Genomic DNA, 18,039 nt, shown 5'->3' on the forward strand with positions numbered 1-18,039 from the left:
TGAGGTGAAAGTGTCCGCAGGGATGAGAATGAATTTGGGGTGAAAGTGATGGTGACGTGTTGACCTGCTGTCAGAACTGGTGGGTGGATGTTGACATGGATGATGAAGTATTCGAGGTAAAGGATGGACACTGACACAGTAATGACATCATTACGCTAACGTTTTGGTCTCGTTCCTCTTCGCTTCTCTGCTCGTCTCCGGTCCAGTTCCACGCCCTGCTCGTCTCCGGCCACCCTCACCTCATTCCGTCCATCGGGCTCGGCTCCGGCGTCAGCTGGGACCCGGCAACAGACCCCGCTTTGCTTCCCGCCGGGCCGGGGCGTCAGAAGAGGCCGCCGGGCTTCCAAGCGGCGTTGTGGACCAGGCAGGTGCAGCACTGTATGGCCTGCCACCAGCTCTGGCAGTTCAAGGGCTCCACGTTGGCCTTGGCCATCATCACTTTGGAGCTGGAGGCGCTGACGGCCGACTGGTTCTCCGTCTTCACCGATCTGCTGAAGAAAGCACAGGTAAGAGAAACGCACAGGTCGCTACAACAGGATCACAGCTGGTGTTATTGGAATCTGCGTGTAGTTTGAGGTCATTTAGAGCACATCGTGTAGATTTCCACCAGAAAACACTGAAGAGTTTATTCTTCAAGTAATAAAATGACTTTTTCTGTGCCACCGCCCCCAAAGTCTGCCAAGATTTGTTCTAGTATCTGTAAGCTAGCAGTCGGTTTCTGTTGTGTGGTTGTTCATTCGTACGACACACTCTGGTGAACACAAAATCTCATGAGGGAGGTGCAAACGTCCACTATGACTCAAGATGAACTGATCTGTAGTTGGTCAGTGTTTGTGACCTCACAAACACATTTTTGGATATAAAAAATAATATGGTAATTGGGATAAAATTTAAGCTGCATATCTAACATGAATGAAGTGATGAGGTCAGAGGTTAAACACACTGACATCATAATATTCTGCTAAAAATGTTCCGCCTGTTATTAAATGCCAAAGTTTTCTGTTTTTTCCTCTCCTTCACTTCTGCACACTGAAGATCTTCAGTGTAGACTGAACATGTTTCTTATTGGAGGATGATTTGGATGAAGGCACAAACTGGCATATTCAGGCGTTCAGATGATTCCAGATACAGATCTTTGATTCAGCAGCAGTTTCTATTGTTCCAACACTGTCGAAGAATAATGATCACACTGAGGAAACTAAAGGGACATTCTGCAAACATGTCAATAAATGCCGTCCTGTGTCTTCAAACATAATGAGTAAAAAAAAGAAAATGCCACTGGGCTGAAACTGAAGTTACCAAAGTGTTGATCGTCTCAGAAATCACTGTGTAATCATCTGACAGGTGAACTCTGTTCCAGCTCGCAGCATTTCACCTGTTTCATGTCATTTCATCTTCCCCAGATCGACAGCAGCGAGTTCATCCACTGCAAAGAGATGGTGGACGAGTACCTCCGCAGCCTGGAGTTCTCCCTGCCGGCCAACGCCGTCTACATCTTCGACAGCGCCCAGATCCAGGAGGAGGAGCGCGGCCGGCGAGAGCGGGGCGGCGGCCAGCAGGGCGACTGTGACGAGTATTACGATGGTTTTTGGTGTTTGTATAACGAGGAGACGAGCCCGGGCCCGGAGGGGAGCGATGGCAGCAGTCTGCAGAAAAACGTCTCGCCCTGCCCGCCGCTGCATCCCGCGGTCAACTAGTCTGAGATGTGGACACACCAACACTTCCCTCCACTTCACAGGGAGGATGTAACCTGTCATCCAGCACATCGGAGGCTTCAGGCCGGAGTGACTGACGAAAACCCAGATGTCACTCACCCCACAAAACATTTAGCTGTCAACTTAAAAGATTTGGAAGTGAATGATAATGTTCTCGATCGCCTTCCTGAGGTCAGATTTTTTGTTTTAGTCTCATCTGTGCACAAGAAAATGTGAATCTGAAGGTGCGTTTGGATCAGAGCCTGAGTTAAACTCTTCTGATCCAGAGCTCGTTCTTCCTGTCAGCCGAGGAGAATCTGAATCTGGAGAGTCGTGAGTGACTGAAGAGGTTCAGATGAACTCCTCGAGTTATCGGTCCAAGTAGTTCTCTTATTATTAATGTTTTCAACTTTTTAACCTACCTGTCCTTCACATCCACCGCAGGTAGTTTCTTTGTTCAACACGTTGGAGGTAAAGGATGATTTATAAATTAGGCAGTCGTGTGTTTCTGTTTTTTTATGAGAAAGTTTTTTATGTTTGAGAGTTGATCCTGATTTTCTTTTGTTGTGGAGAATCTTGGTGCTCAGGTTCCTCCAGAGCCACGTGGCACTTTGAGATTAAGACAAGCTTTTTTTAAATGCAAATATTATATTTTTTCACCTTTTTTATTATTATTTTAATCTCTTTCTTACTTGTACTAAACATTGTTATGCTTTAGTGTTTATTTACCAGTTCTTTACAAAAAGAAAGCTTTACTTTTCTGACTCGATGCTGCAGATGTTTTTATTTCATTAATGCTTCTGCTTGTTTTTTACTTTATGCAACAGTTGTTACATATCAGACGAGAGCACCTTTGGGAGATTAGTTCAACACTAGAGCAGATGATTAGCAGATGATTAGTGGTCCAGCATCAATGTTCTCATTTAAAGTGTCAGAACTTTTTATATAATTATGACGGCACAAATGATCATTCCCAGAATATTGTCACATAGCGGATAAAGTTTCATTGTGTGACAAAATGTTTTTCAGTTTAAAGTGAGCAGACTGATTCTTTATTTTACTCTCAGCTGATGAAATGTGAGCAGGTTACTGTTTCCTCATCTGTAGTCTGCTTCCTTCATCCGGTCGATCGCACAGGTTGTGATTTCTTTTCATACGACTCTGTTTACTGAGGCAGCTATATCTTACTGTACGATCAACCACAGAAATAAAGCTACGACTTCAAAAGTCCAAAGTGTCACCGTCCTGTTTTGTCGATTTCAAAGGTTGGAGAAGCTTTTCAATGTGAATCACACGCTCGTAAACTGCTGATGTGTTCACAGATGGAGGTCGTGTGATTTACAGGTCAAAATGAAAGTGAGAAAAATGGCTTCAAAGTATTTTGACTGTCAGACAAACATGTTAGAAGCAGAAGAGCAGTCATGTTGTTTACTACAAGTCAGTTCTGTCTTAAAATCATGACCTGATTTAAAACAGCACTTTGCACTACCTAGAGATTTCTCAGCTATTACAAAGGCAAAATGCATAAATTAATCTTCTGTTTTTTTTTCTGATTTTAACTGTTTTCAGGTCTGCATGTTGAAAATCCTCCAGTAACGTGAGCGTTAACAGATTGTGTACTGTAACTTTTTATTCAAAGCGTTCAACAGACGTTTGTCTCAGACGCAGTAACTGCAGCCACAGCTCAGCTGCAGCAGAGTGCAGAAACTTCTGCAGGATTCAGGTCACTGAGTCTGAACTCTGAACTGAACCTCAAACGACATTTACTGCTTTAGTTTTTAGGGGAGTTTCATACAGCATCAGACTGAAGTTAACATACGAGTTCATACACCAGACATCTGTAGGCTAGCAGCTAGCAGCTAGCAGCTAGCAGCTAGCCATGGATGTTAGATTAAAGGTGCACTGTGTAGTTTTAATCAAAAGAGAAAGATCCTCATTGACTGAACTGTATACGTGAATAAACCAAATACACAAACTGACTTAGAGGACAACATACTGTTTTACTGTGGCGGACCCTGCCACCTTATTTTCCTCTGTGGACAGTTTGTTTATTCAGTTATGGAAAAGATAAATATTTCTGAGTTATTACCTCAATAATATTAAACACATACACCTCTCAAATCCCCGTTTGACTGCAGCACTTCAGACTATGTGCAGCATCGTGTTGTTCTGCAGAACCGACTGTCAGGAGCCTTTATCTCCTCTACGTTTGTTAGCAGAGTGTTGATGCACTGACGGAGGGAACAGGGAGGTCCGGACAGATTGTGCTGCTGGATCAGATCCAGAACACTGTGCCGTGAATCAAACATGCTCTGTGTGGCTTCAGGAACAAAGACGTTATTTCTCTTTCAGCTCATGAACACAGTGTAGACGTCAGTATTCAGACTGTGCAGAGATCGTGATGAGAACTGATGACCAGTCTGTTCAGAAGGAAAAAACACACAAGCAGGAAGAGGTGGCCACATTCCTGCAAGCTGAAAGTCTCAAACCTTCAAGAATAAAGTGGAAATATAAATTTGTGAAAGTGCATAATGAAAAAAACTCCTCATTTTCCTCACCCCTCGCTCTAAAATTTTAGACATTTCAACTTTATTCACAAAATTATATTTCCACTTTATTCTTCAAGTGCATACTGAAAACTTGTTTTTTTTTTTTTGTAAACATAAAATGGCTGCATGAATTTAGCAGAATTCTATCAATCCAATAATTGCTGCAGATGTCTTCCAAACTATTTGTTCTGTGTTTTCATACGAGAATGAAAAGAAACAAAGAGACAAATGAAGTCGTGTGGCTTCTAAACACAAAGACAGCAGTCTGAGTTTGTGTTAACACACACGCACACACACGCGCACACACACACACACACACACACACACACACACACCCCTCCTCCAGAGACTTGCAGAGTCAATAAAACTCATACACTTCTCTTTTCCACACAAACACTCCTCCCACTCCACCTTTGGCAAACACACTGTAAACGTGCTCTCCTGCACGCGTGCGCACACACACACACACACACACACACACACACACACACACACACACACACACACACACACACACACACACACACACACACACACACACACACACACACAGCTGCCTGTGTGCCGACTGAGCAAACACGTTCTTCAGTTTGGGATCACTAAACAGGAAGCGCTGCGTCTCAGGCTGACAGCTGTTTGGGTTACAGTTGAGGTTGTGTGTGTGTGTGTGTGTGTGTGCGTGCGTGTGTGTGTGTAGGAAACAAGTGTGTTCACCTGCTTCTGTTTCACTTTCATCTTCATGGTCATGTTAGAGAGACACATCAGAGTCGGAGGGGGTTTGTTTATTTCCAACGACAGACAGTAAACGCAGCTGTTCTCCGTCACTGAGGCTCGTATCACTTCCTGAATCCTCCCTGTGTGTGTGTGTGTGTGTGTGTGTGTGTGTGTGTGTGTGTGTGTGTGTGTGTGTGTGTGTGTGTGTGTGTGTGTGTGTGTTTGTGTTTGTACTGGCTTCATGTTGTGTCCACGGTCACAACACTCACATCAACGTGATCACTCATGGTTTACAATAAAGTTACATCGCTTATGGACAATGTACAGCGTCATATGTGCTTCTTACAATAATATCATATTCAAAAACTAGTACATTTTTGCATATTTAGCTGGTTAAGCTCTAGAAAATATTCACATACATTTACTGAGTTTATACGAAACAGCACCAGAATATTGCATAAGTTTTATTAAGATTTAAGACTAAGTTTACGTTGTCAGTACCGACGTATATGCAGTGGTATATACAGTATACAGGTACTCAGTTTTATTGCTATTTAACGTTATTATTTGGGCTCATTTTATTTTACTGTGAACGAAAAGGTAAAGAGACACCTGGACAATTCAAACAGCTCAGGTATTTTAAAAACATTAGGGAAGGCTCGATCTAACAGATCTCTTCAATGCATTATTCAATATTAATTTGTTAGAATCAAGCACATCCTAATTAGTTTTTAAAATCATACTGAACAGCTGAATGACTCTGTGACCGCTGTGTTACACTGCAGTACCCGAACGATTTGAAGGGCTTGAACCTCTCGTTTTCTAGGAAGAGTTGATGGAAAAACACAAAATAAAATCACAACATAGAAAAACAAAATGCATATATATAAAAAGTGTCAAAAACAAAACAAGAAACAATCCATAGAATGAAAGATCCTGAATTAATGAGATGGCCGCTGCTGGCAGGTGAACATTTATTTTTTGTTAGCTGGTATTCTCTCGCCATCTCTCACTCTTTATTTCTCCCTGTGGCTTCATCGTCCTCAGTGTCTTTGGTCCGTGTGCACAATGTCAAGATGGAATGTCAAAACTACACAAACACAAACAGAATGAACAGGTGTTGTCGCTGCTAGGTGGTGAGGACAAGTCCATGGTCGTGTGTGGGAGGGTGCACAGCGGCCATAAATTAACTGAAAAACAATGACAAACAATAAACAAAATAAATTGAATGAATAAACAAGGAAATCAGAAATTATTCATAAAGATTTCAGCTCTTCAGGCGGGTTAAAGGAAAAAGGTGCTGCAGTTAAAATGGAGTTTGTGTTAGTGAAGAGAAAACTACAGAGTCACTCAGTGTGACGGAGCTGCCAACTTGATGCATTTTATATGGAATATATTTTAATATAAATGTATTCTTAAGTGGATCAAAACTTGAGAGAGTAAATTAATGACGTAAACGTAAAAACTAAGAAATTGTGGAATCGCATGTGGAGCCACAAAATGGAAGCTGGTCTGCTGCAGCAGCACTGCCAGCAGTTTGAGTGAGCGGCCACAAGATGGAGCCACACGTCTGCCCATTACACCCTCAGACGGTTTGACTGCATTAAGTATGAGTCGTTTATGCAAAGCTTAACGTTTACATTATTTATTTTCTAACCTCCCAGACAGACGAGAGCTTCATCGTCAGTTCAGCTTCAACATTAACTGAAAACTGGACACAGTGTGAGAACAGCGGGAACAAAACGCTGCTCACGTTCAGCCATCAGAGCCGTTTCACAGGTGAACAGGTGTGTCCACATACTTCTGGCCACAGTGTGAACAGCTGAGGGTTCCTGCAGCTTTCTAGAACCTTCGAGCACTTCGAGGCAACTAAACCAAAAGTTTCCTGAAAACTTCTATCATCAAATCAAGAATGTTTCTATGAATTCAGTTGTGAAGAATTAAGTTAAAGGCATTTTGTAACAATTTGAGTCAAACGTATAAACAAGAGATTCTTTCATTTTAAATATTATATACGTATAATATCATATCTATAATATTACATATGTAAGCTTTTTGGTTTACATGAAACAGATTATATAGAAAATCTAACTATAATCAAATTCAAGCATATTTCTAACCTTGAAAACAAACTTTCAAAACTCTGTACGTTCTTGCTGAATCAGAACCAGTTAGAGCTGAAGGTTTCTTGAAGGTGCCTTTAAGGACTTTTAACACGCCTGTAAACTGCATCGCCACACAATCCAAAAAGTGTGTTGTGACTAGCAAGTAAATGCAACATAATGTTCAGTGTGATGCGTTAATGAATAATGGATTGTAAGCTTCATACTGAACTAACGAACAAACTAATCGCTGTCTGGAAGGTAGAAAGTAATTATAGAAACTTGTGCATTTAAAAGCGATCTGCAGTGAAATATACATGATGATGCATTCACAGTCTGTGCTGCAGTTCTACTGTGTGTGAGCTGCATTCTGCATCACCTATTTATGAGCCAAGCTTTCGATTGCTTCAGCGACTGAGCTCAGAGGTTCCTCCCTGAATATCCTGAATAATTAGAGCGAGGCAAAAGGAACGAGTGAAAGGACAGGAAATGTTAAGCTTGGGCAGGACAAAAAGGGGAGGAAGTTTCCTCAGCACATGCCAGGCCCTCAGAATAATGGCTGAAATGCTCGTGTGCTGGAGACAACAGCCACATTCAGCCGAAGGCTCCTTCATGTGACACAGCAGAATGTGAACCTCCTGCTCAAAGACTGCTAACGGAGTGAGACAGCGAAAAGAAAAGCAAGAGAAGCGAGGACACAGAAAGGCGCAGAATAAAAAGACAACAGGATCAGTTCAAGAAACAGAAGCAGGGTGTTAAAGCAGCCGCCTGCTGCAGAGACAGAGGAGCTGAGCCGCAGAAACAAACAATCTGCTTACTTTTTCTTGTCCTTGTCTTTCTTGAGGGGCTGAGATAAGGAGAGCGTCTCGGCTGCCACCTTCTTCCTGTTGAAGGCGTTCATCTCCTCCTCGAGATCTCTCCGCTTCTCCTCCACCTTCCTCTTCTCCTCTTGGTGCATTCGCTTCAGCTGCTCAAACTTGTCGTGCAGCTGAGAGGGAGGAGGCGAGGGTGGTGATGGACGGACGGGACGAGGACGGACGGAGGGAAGAGATCAGAGGACGAACGGGTAAAAGAAAAGAAACCCAGATGTTAGAACAGAAACACTGAAGTCACTGCAGATCAATAGTTGTTACATCTGAATGGTGATCACACATAATGACAAACCCACAGAGGAGTTTATCTTACGCTGCAGAGTCTTTCAGTCCATTTTGGATTATTGTTTTGGTTTTGTTTCTGACAAAGTTGGAGGTGCTGTTGAACTGGATTTGGTATTTTTATGTCTCCAGGTATCACTTCAATGTTTTGTTTTCTAAAGGTTTCTGCAGGTTGAGTTCATCTTTATTTAGCCAACAGTCAAGCAGGTAAGCACAGAGTAAAAAGATTCGGTTCAGCAGCACGTTTGAATATTTGTAACATCACAAATGTGGACTTCACAATTTCACCTGAGAAAACAAAAACTGATAAATAGAAAAGATAAAAAGTGTTGCGTTAAAACCTCGTAAATTAAAATGTAAGAGTACTTCAAGGCAGTAAAGGGGAACGCGTGTGAAAGAGTTGCAGAGCTGAGCAGGATGTGATGCGTTCGTGTGTCTACTAAAGCTCAACATTAATATTAATAACATTAACACGTGCAGGATCTTCATACAGCAGAGAGCAGTGACAGGTCTGATGTTCAGGTCTAATGTCAGAGCATCAACAGGCTGAAGTTACTCATGATGACCTTTGAACAAAGTGTCTCTGGACTATCAGTGACCATTTTAAACTGACCTCTCTCTCCTTTTCCTTCAGCTCTGCTTCCGTCTCTTTTACTTTGTTGACGAACATTTGTCGCATTTCTTCCTCTTTACGCTGCAGGTCGCCCAGGAACTCTTTCCTCTTGGCCTCGTACGTCTCTTGAAGGCTGCAGAGAAGAAGACAGACAGGAAAGGTGAGCTGTTGTCTCCTAACAATGGAGACTCTCCCTGCTGTCGACACTGGAGTGTCTCTGTGGTTTGGGGGATAGTGTGTGTTACTCTCTCTGTACCTGAACGGCTGGCTGTCAGGATCTGTATCTTTGAAGCCCATCTCCTCCAGCTTACAGCGTCGGTACAGCTCGTAGTGGCGGGCGTGGGTCTGCTCCCTCAGATCCTCCATGTTGACCCTGATCAGCATCTCTCTGAGTTTTACAAAGTCGCAGTGACTCTCGTTCTCCACTGAGGGGAAAGAACACGTCAGGATTAGGAGACCAGTTGCAGATCAGGCGGTCAACTGAGTCATTTCTAATAAATAATAAACTCTGACAAATAAAAACGTGTCTTGGTTTGTCTTCTCTTGTTGGCTGTTTCTCTCACTGCCTTTTTTTAACACCCCATCTGTCGCCCTGTTTCCCTCCCTTCCTGTCCACTTCTCTCTCTGAAGCAGGAAATCATAGCACCACTGTACAGGAATGTGAAATATCTGCACAAGATAAATACGCTGGATAAGTCCCACAGCCATCCAGTGAATTAAACCTGAAACATCACAGCTCACCAACAAGCACGAGCTGATGACCTGGAGATTCTCTGCACGCTTCACGTTGAGTTTTTCCTACTGGAGTGACTTCGACAGCTTCATTTCAGTTTCACGACTGAGTGACTTTCACAGTTAGATGAATTCATGGAGGGCAGAGGGCAGGAAGTGTTTCCTGCCTGACAGACTGACAGCCGAGGGAGAAGTGATCTGCCCCGGGCGTCGTTTCCATCCTGATGAAGCCTTTTTACTCGCAGGTCACCTCATTTACTCCATCCTAACATCATGTGTTGCTCTGAAAGTTGAAACACTGATGTCTGGTATTTTCAGGCACCAGAACAAAGACTGATGTGGACTGAACTGATCCTGTTCAACATCACTGCCATTCACTATATCATCCCCATCAACCTTAAAACTGCAGAATAAGAAACTGTACGAGAGCAAACCAGAATCACTTTAACCTTAAAATACGTTCAGGACAATGTGTTGCATCACTGATAGCGCACAAATCTTCCTTAGTGGAAAAACAAAGATTCTTAAATAAGTAATGATAACTCATAAGGTCACGCTGCACAGATAAAGGTCTGCTGTCATTCTTTAGTATTCACAAACATCCGATTACACCTGTTGAACCAGCAGCCTTCAGCTGTGATGACGACCTGAAAATAATCAGGAAACTGATAGAGGACTGATCGTCAGCGAGCAGCTCTATCAAGTCATTCATGTGAGGACAGTCATGATTATTTCACTTCAAGACAATCGACTTACTGTGACTGTTTTATCAATTACAATCTGCATTAAATCACTTGTCATCCTGTCACTATCACAAGGCTTCTGCTGGGTTCTCCAGTGTTTTTAGACTTTATAAGACTTTCTTCATGTCCAGTATATACCTGGTATATACCTGGTATATACCTGGTATATATTGGACATTTATACCTGGTTCACCTGTTTTATACTCGCCACAGTTAAAACCAGTCAGGACAATGAGGGAAACAGAATAATTCCCACTGTTCTGTTTTCTACAAGAAAAATTGCTCCTCCTAAAATTTGAAAATAAATTTTATCCTAAGTGACGTATTTTTCCTTCCATCTAACGACAGTCTGCTAATTACTTGATATGCACCATCTCCTCATCCTGAAGCAGACCCTCCAGCAGCTGGGGTCCAGTGTAGAACTTGCATGAGCTGACTGATCGTGGAAAAACTAGAATGACTTGTTAAAAACAGACATGTTTTCATAGAGGAATAAGAATAATGTTCCTCTTTCAGAACGTTAATGTGATCAACCTGTTAGCGATCCCCAGACAGAAGCTGCAACAGCTCTTCTGTCTCAGTGTGGTGTGTTCGGTGTTTGGTGTGTTCGGAGTGTTCGGCATGTTCGGAGTGCTCGGAGTGCTCGGAGTGTTCGGCGTGTTCGGCGTGTTCGGCGTGTTCGGTGTGTTGGGTGTGTTTGGTGTGTTTGGTGTGTTCTGTGTTCGGTGTGTTCGGTGTGTTGGGTGTGTTGGGTGTGTTGGGTGTGTTCGGTGGCTGAGGGCACCTGGTCATGCAGGGGCAGGAACATTGGACGTATGTTGTGTTTAAATACCAGCACAAGCTGTGAGCTCTATATGTAAATATACTGATAAATATACTGAGAAAGCCCAATTAGCATTTCATTTAGCTTCGCCTGGTGGAAAATGCTGAGCGAGCAGCCTGCAGGTCACCACAGCGTAGCAGAAACCATCACACTCAGACACATCAAGACATTCCTTCATTAGAGAAGCACAAACAAACAATTCAATAAGCTTTTACTAACTAACTTTTAGATCGAAAGTCAATTTTAAACAGATGTGAAATAGTAGCAGCTGTCTGAATCACTCACTTTTATTTTTACCCATATTTGCTGCCTGACCACACATCATTAGTGGGAATACCGGAGTTAAAAACAGACATGAGCTGTTCTCTGGATTTGCATCCAGGCTACTGAAACGGCCTGTTCATCTGGCATCTAATAGCCCGTCTGTACTGACCCCCCGCTGAGGGCTGAGTGAGGGCCAATCCTCTGACTGACTGCACAGCGGAGCCCTCCAGTCCTCTGAGCACAGAGCTGCAGACACACTCACACTGCATCATGACAGAAACACACAGAGGACAGAAGTGGCTGGAAGTAAATCTGCAGTATTCAGAGGAAGAAATGGAGACAGATAAAAAGTATAAAAGAGGAAAACATGCAGAAACAGACTGGTCATCTCAGCGAACATCAAACTATCCACGAGCCTCGGGCTGATCATCTGCTCCTGTGAGTCTGGACTGATGCTCTATCAGTGGCTGCTGTGAAGCTACACGGTGAACAACGTTCCCACATCTGGTTCATCTGTAAGAGGCTCCTTGTCGAGGGTAACTGTGATTTTACACATTTTATTTTTGCCAAATCGCCCTGATATTAAAAATAGAAAATGTTTTTTCATGTTTTGTATTCAAAGACCCATCATTAACTAAGAACATGCCACATACATCCATGTCCACATACAAACACCCTCCACAGTGTGTGAGTCAACAGTCAAACAAACAGCAGCTTGCAGAGAATAAATACCAGGTTTCTGCTGTGTGTCACAGATGTCTGGGGTTCAGAGATAACAGAGCATCGAGATCCTGAGGGGAGATACACACACACACACACACACACACACACACACACACACACACACACACACACACACACTGAGCCCGCCTCAATTGCTCTCTTTATCAGGAGACAGTCCTCCCTCTGTCTTCCTTCAGTCCACAGATATTTCCCATGGCTCTTGAAGAGGTTACCATAACCCGTCTATATGACATCTGGCATCTACAAACTGTTTCCACAGACACAAGCTTCCCCTCAGTCAGCCAAGAGCAGTCAAACACTGACACTTCTGTCCTCTCCTCGGCCCGGTCCTCAGATAATGCGACAACGTGTGCCGTATGAATAGTGAGACATCCGTTTGCAAGCAGGTCAACTAAAAGCAAAGTGGTTTGCTTGAGATGGTCACAGCTGATAATAAACGATAATTAGATGTAGAAAAATAACAGGACCAGCCTGGTGCAGTTAAATCATTGTTTCCACTAACAATGGAAATGTTTCCATTAACATATTTAATGTGCATTCTGAGGTATCACATTAAAAATGTTGATGAAGACAGCTTAATTATAAAAACAATGTCCTCAATTTTCCAGAACATTTTCAACACTAGCTTGTGGAGACAAAGACAAAGACAAAGACAAAGACAAAGACAAAGACAAAGACAAAGACAAAGACGGAGACGAAGGTTGACTTCTTCAGTTTTCTAAGGAGTTTTTCTCTTTTTTATTGCTGGCTGGCAAACAACATTAGGAAAGTTTACTTCAGTTTCTCCTGCGTTGAGACTGAATCGGGGCTAATATCAGTCTCTTGTCAGACTCAGCAGCAGGATATTGTTTCTTACAGCTTCAGTGATGAAATATGACACCAATCCTCTGAGACGACAAACCCGGAGACCAACTTTAGTTAATCACTGAACTAACACAGTCTTCTGGGATGCTCAAATCTTTAACGCCACCAAAACATGTTAAATGCACACGAAGATGAAATATTGTGCTTTTATGAATCTTTACATAGTTTTTCCCCTCGACACTTCAACAAAGAATCCATACAAAGACTGAGCTGACAGTAAAGCCGAGATAACTTGTAACTGCAACTGGACGGGACGATAACTTCATGTTGGCTGATGGAGTCCAAAGGAATCCATCCCCGCGAGACGCACAGCAGGCTTATAAATAACCGTGGCGTGTCCCTCTGAGGGTTGGGGAATGAGAGTGGTCAGCGGATAATGAAGAGAGGAAAGGAAGAGGGGGTGAGGACGCAGGAGCAGTAAACAGAGGAAAGGATGGAACAGAGCGCAGCAGCATTCTCACAACACAACTCTGATTCACTTTATTAAATTACAGAGTTTATTTTAATTGACAAGGCACTGGGGAGGGAGCTGTGGGAAACAAACATCCCCAGATCACCGACACAATCGCTGACTTCTCCATGAGCAGCACATGCACACAGACACACAAAAAGAAAAGACACCCAACACCACACACGTCACAAGCAAGCACACTGGCAATCTACCAGAACAGTCTCTGCCCACGTAGCCTTCAGTTCACAGTGTCACTCTGCGTGAAGTCACACTCGCAGCTGTGGAGGCCACTTCGCATTAAGCAGGAGGGTATAAATAAACACTCATGCCACGAGCAGGAACACGTCTTCTACAATGGATACTGACAGACGCCTCGCAGAGTTATATCATGTGCCATTTCTCTGCACAGGCACAAAACATCCTCACAACAAGCATCATGTGCACCAAGTAGATCCAACACGGTTCGTCTCTAAATGTTCAGTCTATGACATATGAAGAAAAGCAGCAAATTCAAACATTTAAAAAGGAAAACCAAGTAAATTCTAGGAATTTTGTTAAAATAGACTGATGATTCACCAACTGCACAAAGTAGAAGCAGATCAGTTTCCTTTCTACCTGCTAACTGATCGGTCAACTGATTGTCGTAAGTCTAATTCTGCTGTGCTCTCCTGATGTCATGTGAACAGAGTGAGACTGTGTCATGTACTTCCTCTGAAATGATGCACCCATGACTTCTTCACCACCTCACATGACACGCTGGCAGAGCTATAAAATCACATTCTTGCACAACAGCTCTGTGCTGACACTGGCCAGCATCCTCAGATCTGTGCAGGGCATGAATGAGTTATGACTTTTTGTAACCAGAAATCTACAGTATCTGTATATGATATTGTAACTGCAAGTGCTGGTTTGCTGTCACATATTTCAATGAAACTGAAAAAGTTCAGTTCAACAGCTTTCTGTTGCTTCACTGGTGCAGAAGCCACAACTCAATCAGCAAAATTCTCAACAGTCACTGGTGACAATCAGGAAGTGATTGAGTCACAGTTTATCTTTTGCAAGATGTCAACTGTCATATTAATCTTAAAATATTATAATAAACATCAAACTTCTGATTCCAGCTTACTGAACGTGAATATTTTCTCTTTCGGTTCCGGACAAAACGAAACGTTTGTCATCTTTGTTTTGGGACATTTTTTCATTTTATAGATCAACTGATCGAGAGTTGCAGCCTGACATCTTTTTTCTTGTTGCTTTAAATATTCATTTTTGAACAGTCTCAAGAAAAGATTTAAATATCCAGTGACCTCTTCACGTACTCACCGTTGTGTTTGCTTGAGAAGAACAAACACACTCCGATTAACTTGCTTGTAAAGGGGTCTCACCTTGCACAACGCCCCAGGGGTACTGTCTGGCCCTCACGGTTTTGTTCCCCACTTTGACCTCTTCCACGCTCCCCACCACAGCAAACGGCAGATGTGCCTGAGCAGGAAAAGACATCAGAGCGTTGAAAAGGTCGAGAAGTCACAAGAATAACTGAAACCTGAACTAGGTGGTCTCTGCTCCATCGCTTCCTGCAGAGTTGCTCTCCTGGTGTCTTTACAGCACAACAACCATTTCACAAGTTACATTTCACAAGACACCAACATGCTACATACAAACACAACAAAAGAGGAGAAATGGAAGCTGAATTCTAAATTTCAAATAAAACTTGTGTCACTCTGGATGTCGTCGCTCTTATCTTTCACAACCAGACACAGAAGTGTAACCATGGAGGACTTATGAGCTGCAACAGAACTCTTTTAAGTTCAACATGTGGCTCAGTCGGGGCTGACAGGCTTGTTATGTTGAAGTGATTAGCGCACACACACACACACGCGCGCGCACACACACACACACACACACAGTTACTACGCCTCGTTAGGAGCGACAGTGAGGCATCATGGGGAAAACATGCCTGATATGCAACCACAAAAATTAGGTGGAGAGTTGAAACCAGCTGGCTGGTTGCAGCTCAGAGGAACAAGCTGGTGAGTGTGGGCGCTGATGTAACCGACTATGAATAGATGGGGATGTGTACGAGGACCAAATGCAGTCCTATTTATCCATGAGGGAGTTTACTGTCGGTGCATCTCAACATGTGTGGGTGTCTGAGCAGTGTGATTATACATCATCTCCATCACTAAATCTGAACTAAACTCTGATGAAGTCACTCGCTGAGGATCAGTTATATCACTACATGCAAACTGTTGTCAGAATTTCAACTAAACTCGTTTATTTTGAAGAAGGAACATGAACAAGTGGACAAGCAGTCGTAAGGCATGAGCTGCTATCCAGCTCATAAATGATGTTTAATGATGTCGTAAGCTGGAGCTGCAGCACGTGCACAGGGTCAGTATTGTTAGTAGTAGTATATCTACTTTACATTCGCAGTGTTTTCCCCTGTACTGTCACAGATTTGTGGGGTTGCACAGTATCTAGATAATATGACATCATTATTTTTCAGCACATTTACAGCCACAAGAATAATGTCTACGTACGTTGACATCACCGTTACCAGATGAGAAACACATGGGATGCTAAGGAGACAGATGTGTCAAAGGTCTTCAGAACAAAGCCATCATTTTTACTTTCAACACAGTCACAACAGTCAACACTTCTGGAAGCTTCCTGTAGGCCTGTCACAATTATCACTTAATCAACTTATCAACGTACGACCAGGTAACGACGCGACCGAACGAAAAGTCACAAAAACTCAACTGGCAGTATTTTGAATTAAGGCATCAATGACCTCACTTCTATGTCAAGTGTTTAATATTCATTTACATCTTTTGTTTAAATATTGTTTTATCACATTACAGTTCCAATGACTTTATGTGATTTAGAATCAGAAGTTAATTGTTCTTTGAAAGGGCGTACGTGCACTGTTACGCAATATCAATATATAAGAGAGATAAAATAAAATAAAAGTCTTAAAATGACAAAAACATCTTTCATCCCAATTATTTCTAGGATAAAATATCATCCAACAACAGTAGTTTTCCTGACAGCACAGTATGTAAAGTTTGAATATACATGCACAATAAACACATGGTGAAAAATGAGGAAAGGTAAAAGATGGAGAGAGCGACTGAATGACTTACGTTCATGGAGGCGTTTATCTCACTGACAGCTTCGTCGTCTGTCGGGAACTGATATATCTGGACGCCGTTGCTCACCAGCTCGCTCATAATCTTTATTTTGAATTTGTGGAGCTCACTCTTGGAGATTGTGTCCGCTTTGGCAATGATGGGAATTATGTTGACCTGAGGAAAGGATGAGAAAAGGTGAGGGGAGGATTGTAGTCGCATCAACAAAGTCCTCGTATTGATGGTTCAGTGTTCCCAATAAAGAACAGACGTTTCTGTATTGAAGCCACTTGTGTTGAAGTGTGAACACAGAATTCATTATGTGCTGGTTTGGTAATTGCTCATCTGACATGCATCATCATGACAAGACAAAGTGAACCTGTCTCAGCATGATGAGGGACGATGCAGAGAGAATCAATCAGTCGTTTTCAGTGGTTTACAGATCAGAGCAATTAACTCCTCTTCGTCAGCGGGTCATAAACACACTGCGAATGAAGCTAAATTAAAACACACCGAAGACTTAATTAAAAACATAAACCAAACTGAGCGTGTTTCTAAATGTGGCTGAGGTAGCACACAAGACCATATGCAGAGAAACTGTATAGTGAATAAGCTCAGTCAGATCCCCGACAGATACATGAAACAAACAGTGATTATGAAAACAAACTAGACTCCATCTCCAATCAGCAGCAGATGTGCAGAGATAAACACAGTTTTTCTGCATTCCTGCTAACGACTGCATCACTAACCGGGAGAACGAGGAGGATCCCCACAGATTCACTCATCAGCTCCACAGAGCGCCTCAGAGAAAGAGCCAAAGCTGGTTAGGAGTCAAATTACAGGCTCATCGTTCTGTACTGGATCATTAATTTACAGCAGGGCAGCCAGTATCAGGTTTTAGCCCCTAATTAACAAACTGAGTGTGGCAGCTACTGAAGCAGATGGGAGGATCTCGCCATGGTCAGTGAGGAGGGAGACGAGGGGACGGCAGTATTTGTTCACTTCCCACAACCCGGTTTTCCCAGCTGGCCAAAGAGTATTCCCAAATAGTTCCCAGTGTTTGTTCTCAACAGCGAGGAGCACCAGATGGGAGCTGTGACCACAGAAAGTTGCTCACATGTAAAATAATCACACAGCCTGACATTTGTCTTCATCTACCAAAGGTCAACTGTCTGTATATTAATGTGTAGATGACAGTGTCAGCACTCACAGGATACAAGAACCACATTATGAGCTTTAATAATATTCATAATTATAGGTAAGATACATTTTTTATTCTGTATTTTCTTAGTCTTACCTCAATAAACTGCTGCTGAGCTCCTTACTGTGGGATCATGGGGGATGTAAACAGGAAGTGTATTGTACCACTGAGTCAGCTGGTTAGCTCCAGGCTACAACTTGAGCCCCCTGGTCAAATATTTGTTTAGTTTCATTAGTTTAGCTCCTGACTGGTATAAACCAGGT

The 18,039-nt window shown here is 42.7% G+C and overlaps 1 protein-coding gene across 2 annotated transcripts in view; it reads right to left on the bottom strand.

Annotated features, from left to right (window-relative positions):
- Nucleotides 1-206: 206 nt before the first annotated feature.
- The window catches only part of sept8a (septin 8a), a 37,008-nt gene continuing 19,175 nt past the window's right edge, over nt 207-18,039 (bottom strand). The window contains exons 5-10 of one of the 2 annotated variants that reach the window (XM_037118886.1): nt 16,591-16,752; nt 14,833-14,929; nt 9,083-9,251; nt 8,827-8,959; nt 7,878-8,047; nt 207-488 (exon numbers count right to left, since the gene is read on the bottom strand). In XM_037118886.1, the coding sequence (XP_036974781.1) occupies nt 323-488; nt 7,878-8,047; nt 8,827-8,959; nt 9,083-9,251; nt 14,833-14,929; nt 16,591-16,752 (897 nt within the window). In that variant the 3' untranslated portion in view covers nt 207-322. Of the gene's footprint in view, nt 489-5,009; nt 6,148-7,877; nt 8,048-8,826; nt 8,960-9,082; nt 9,252-14,832; nt 14,930-16,590; nt 16,753-18,039 lie in introns of those variants that run through there. The other variant, XM_037118888.1, reaches the window with a different exon arrangement.

Source organism: Acanthopagrus latus, chromosome 13 (assembly GCF_904848185.1).
Source record: "Acanthopagrus latus isolate v.2019 chromosome 13, fAcaLat1.1, whole genome shotgun sequence".
Classification (NCBI taxonomy): Eukaryota; Metazoa; Chordata; class Actinopteri; order Spariformes; family Sparidae; genus Acanthopagrus; species Acanthopagrus latus.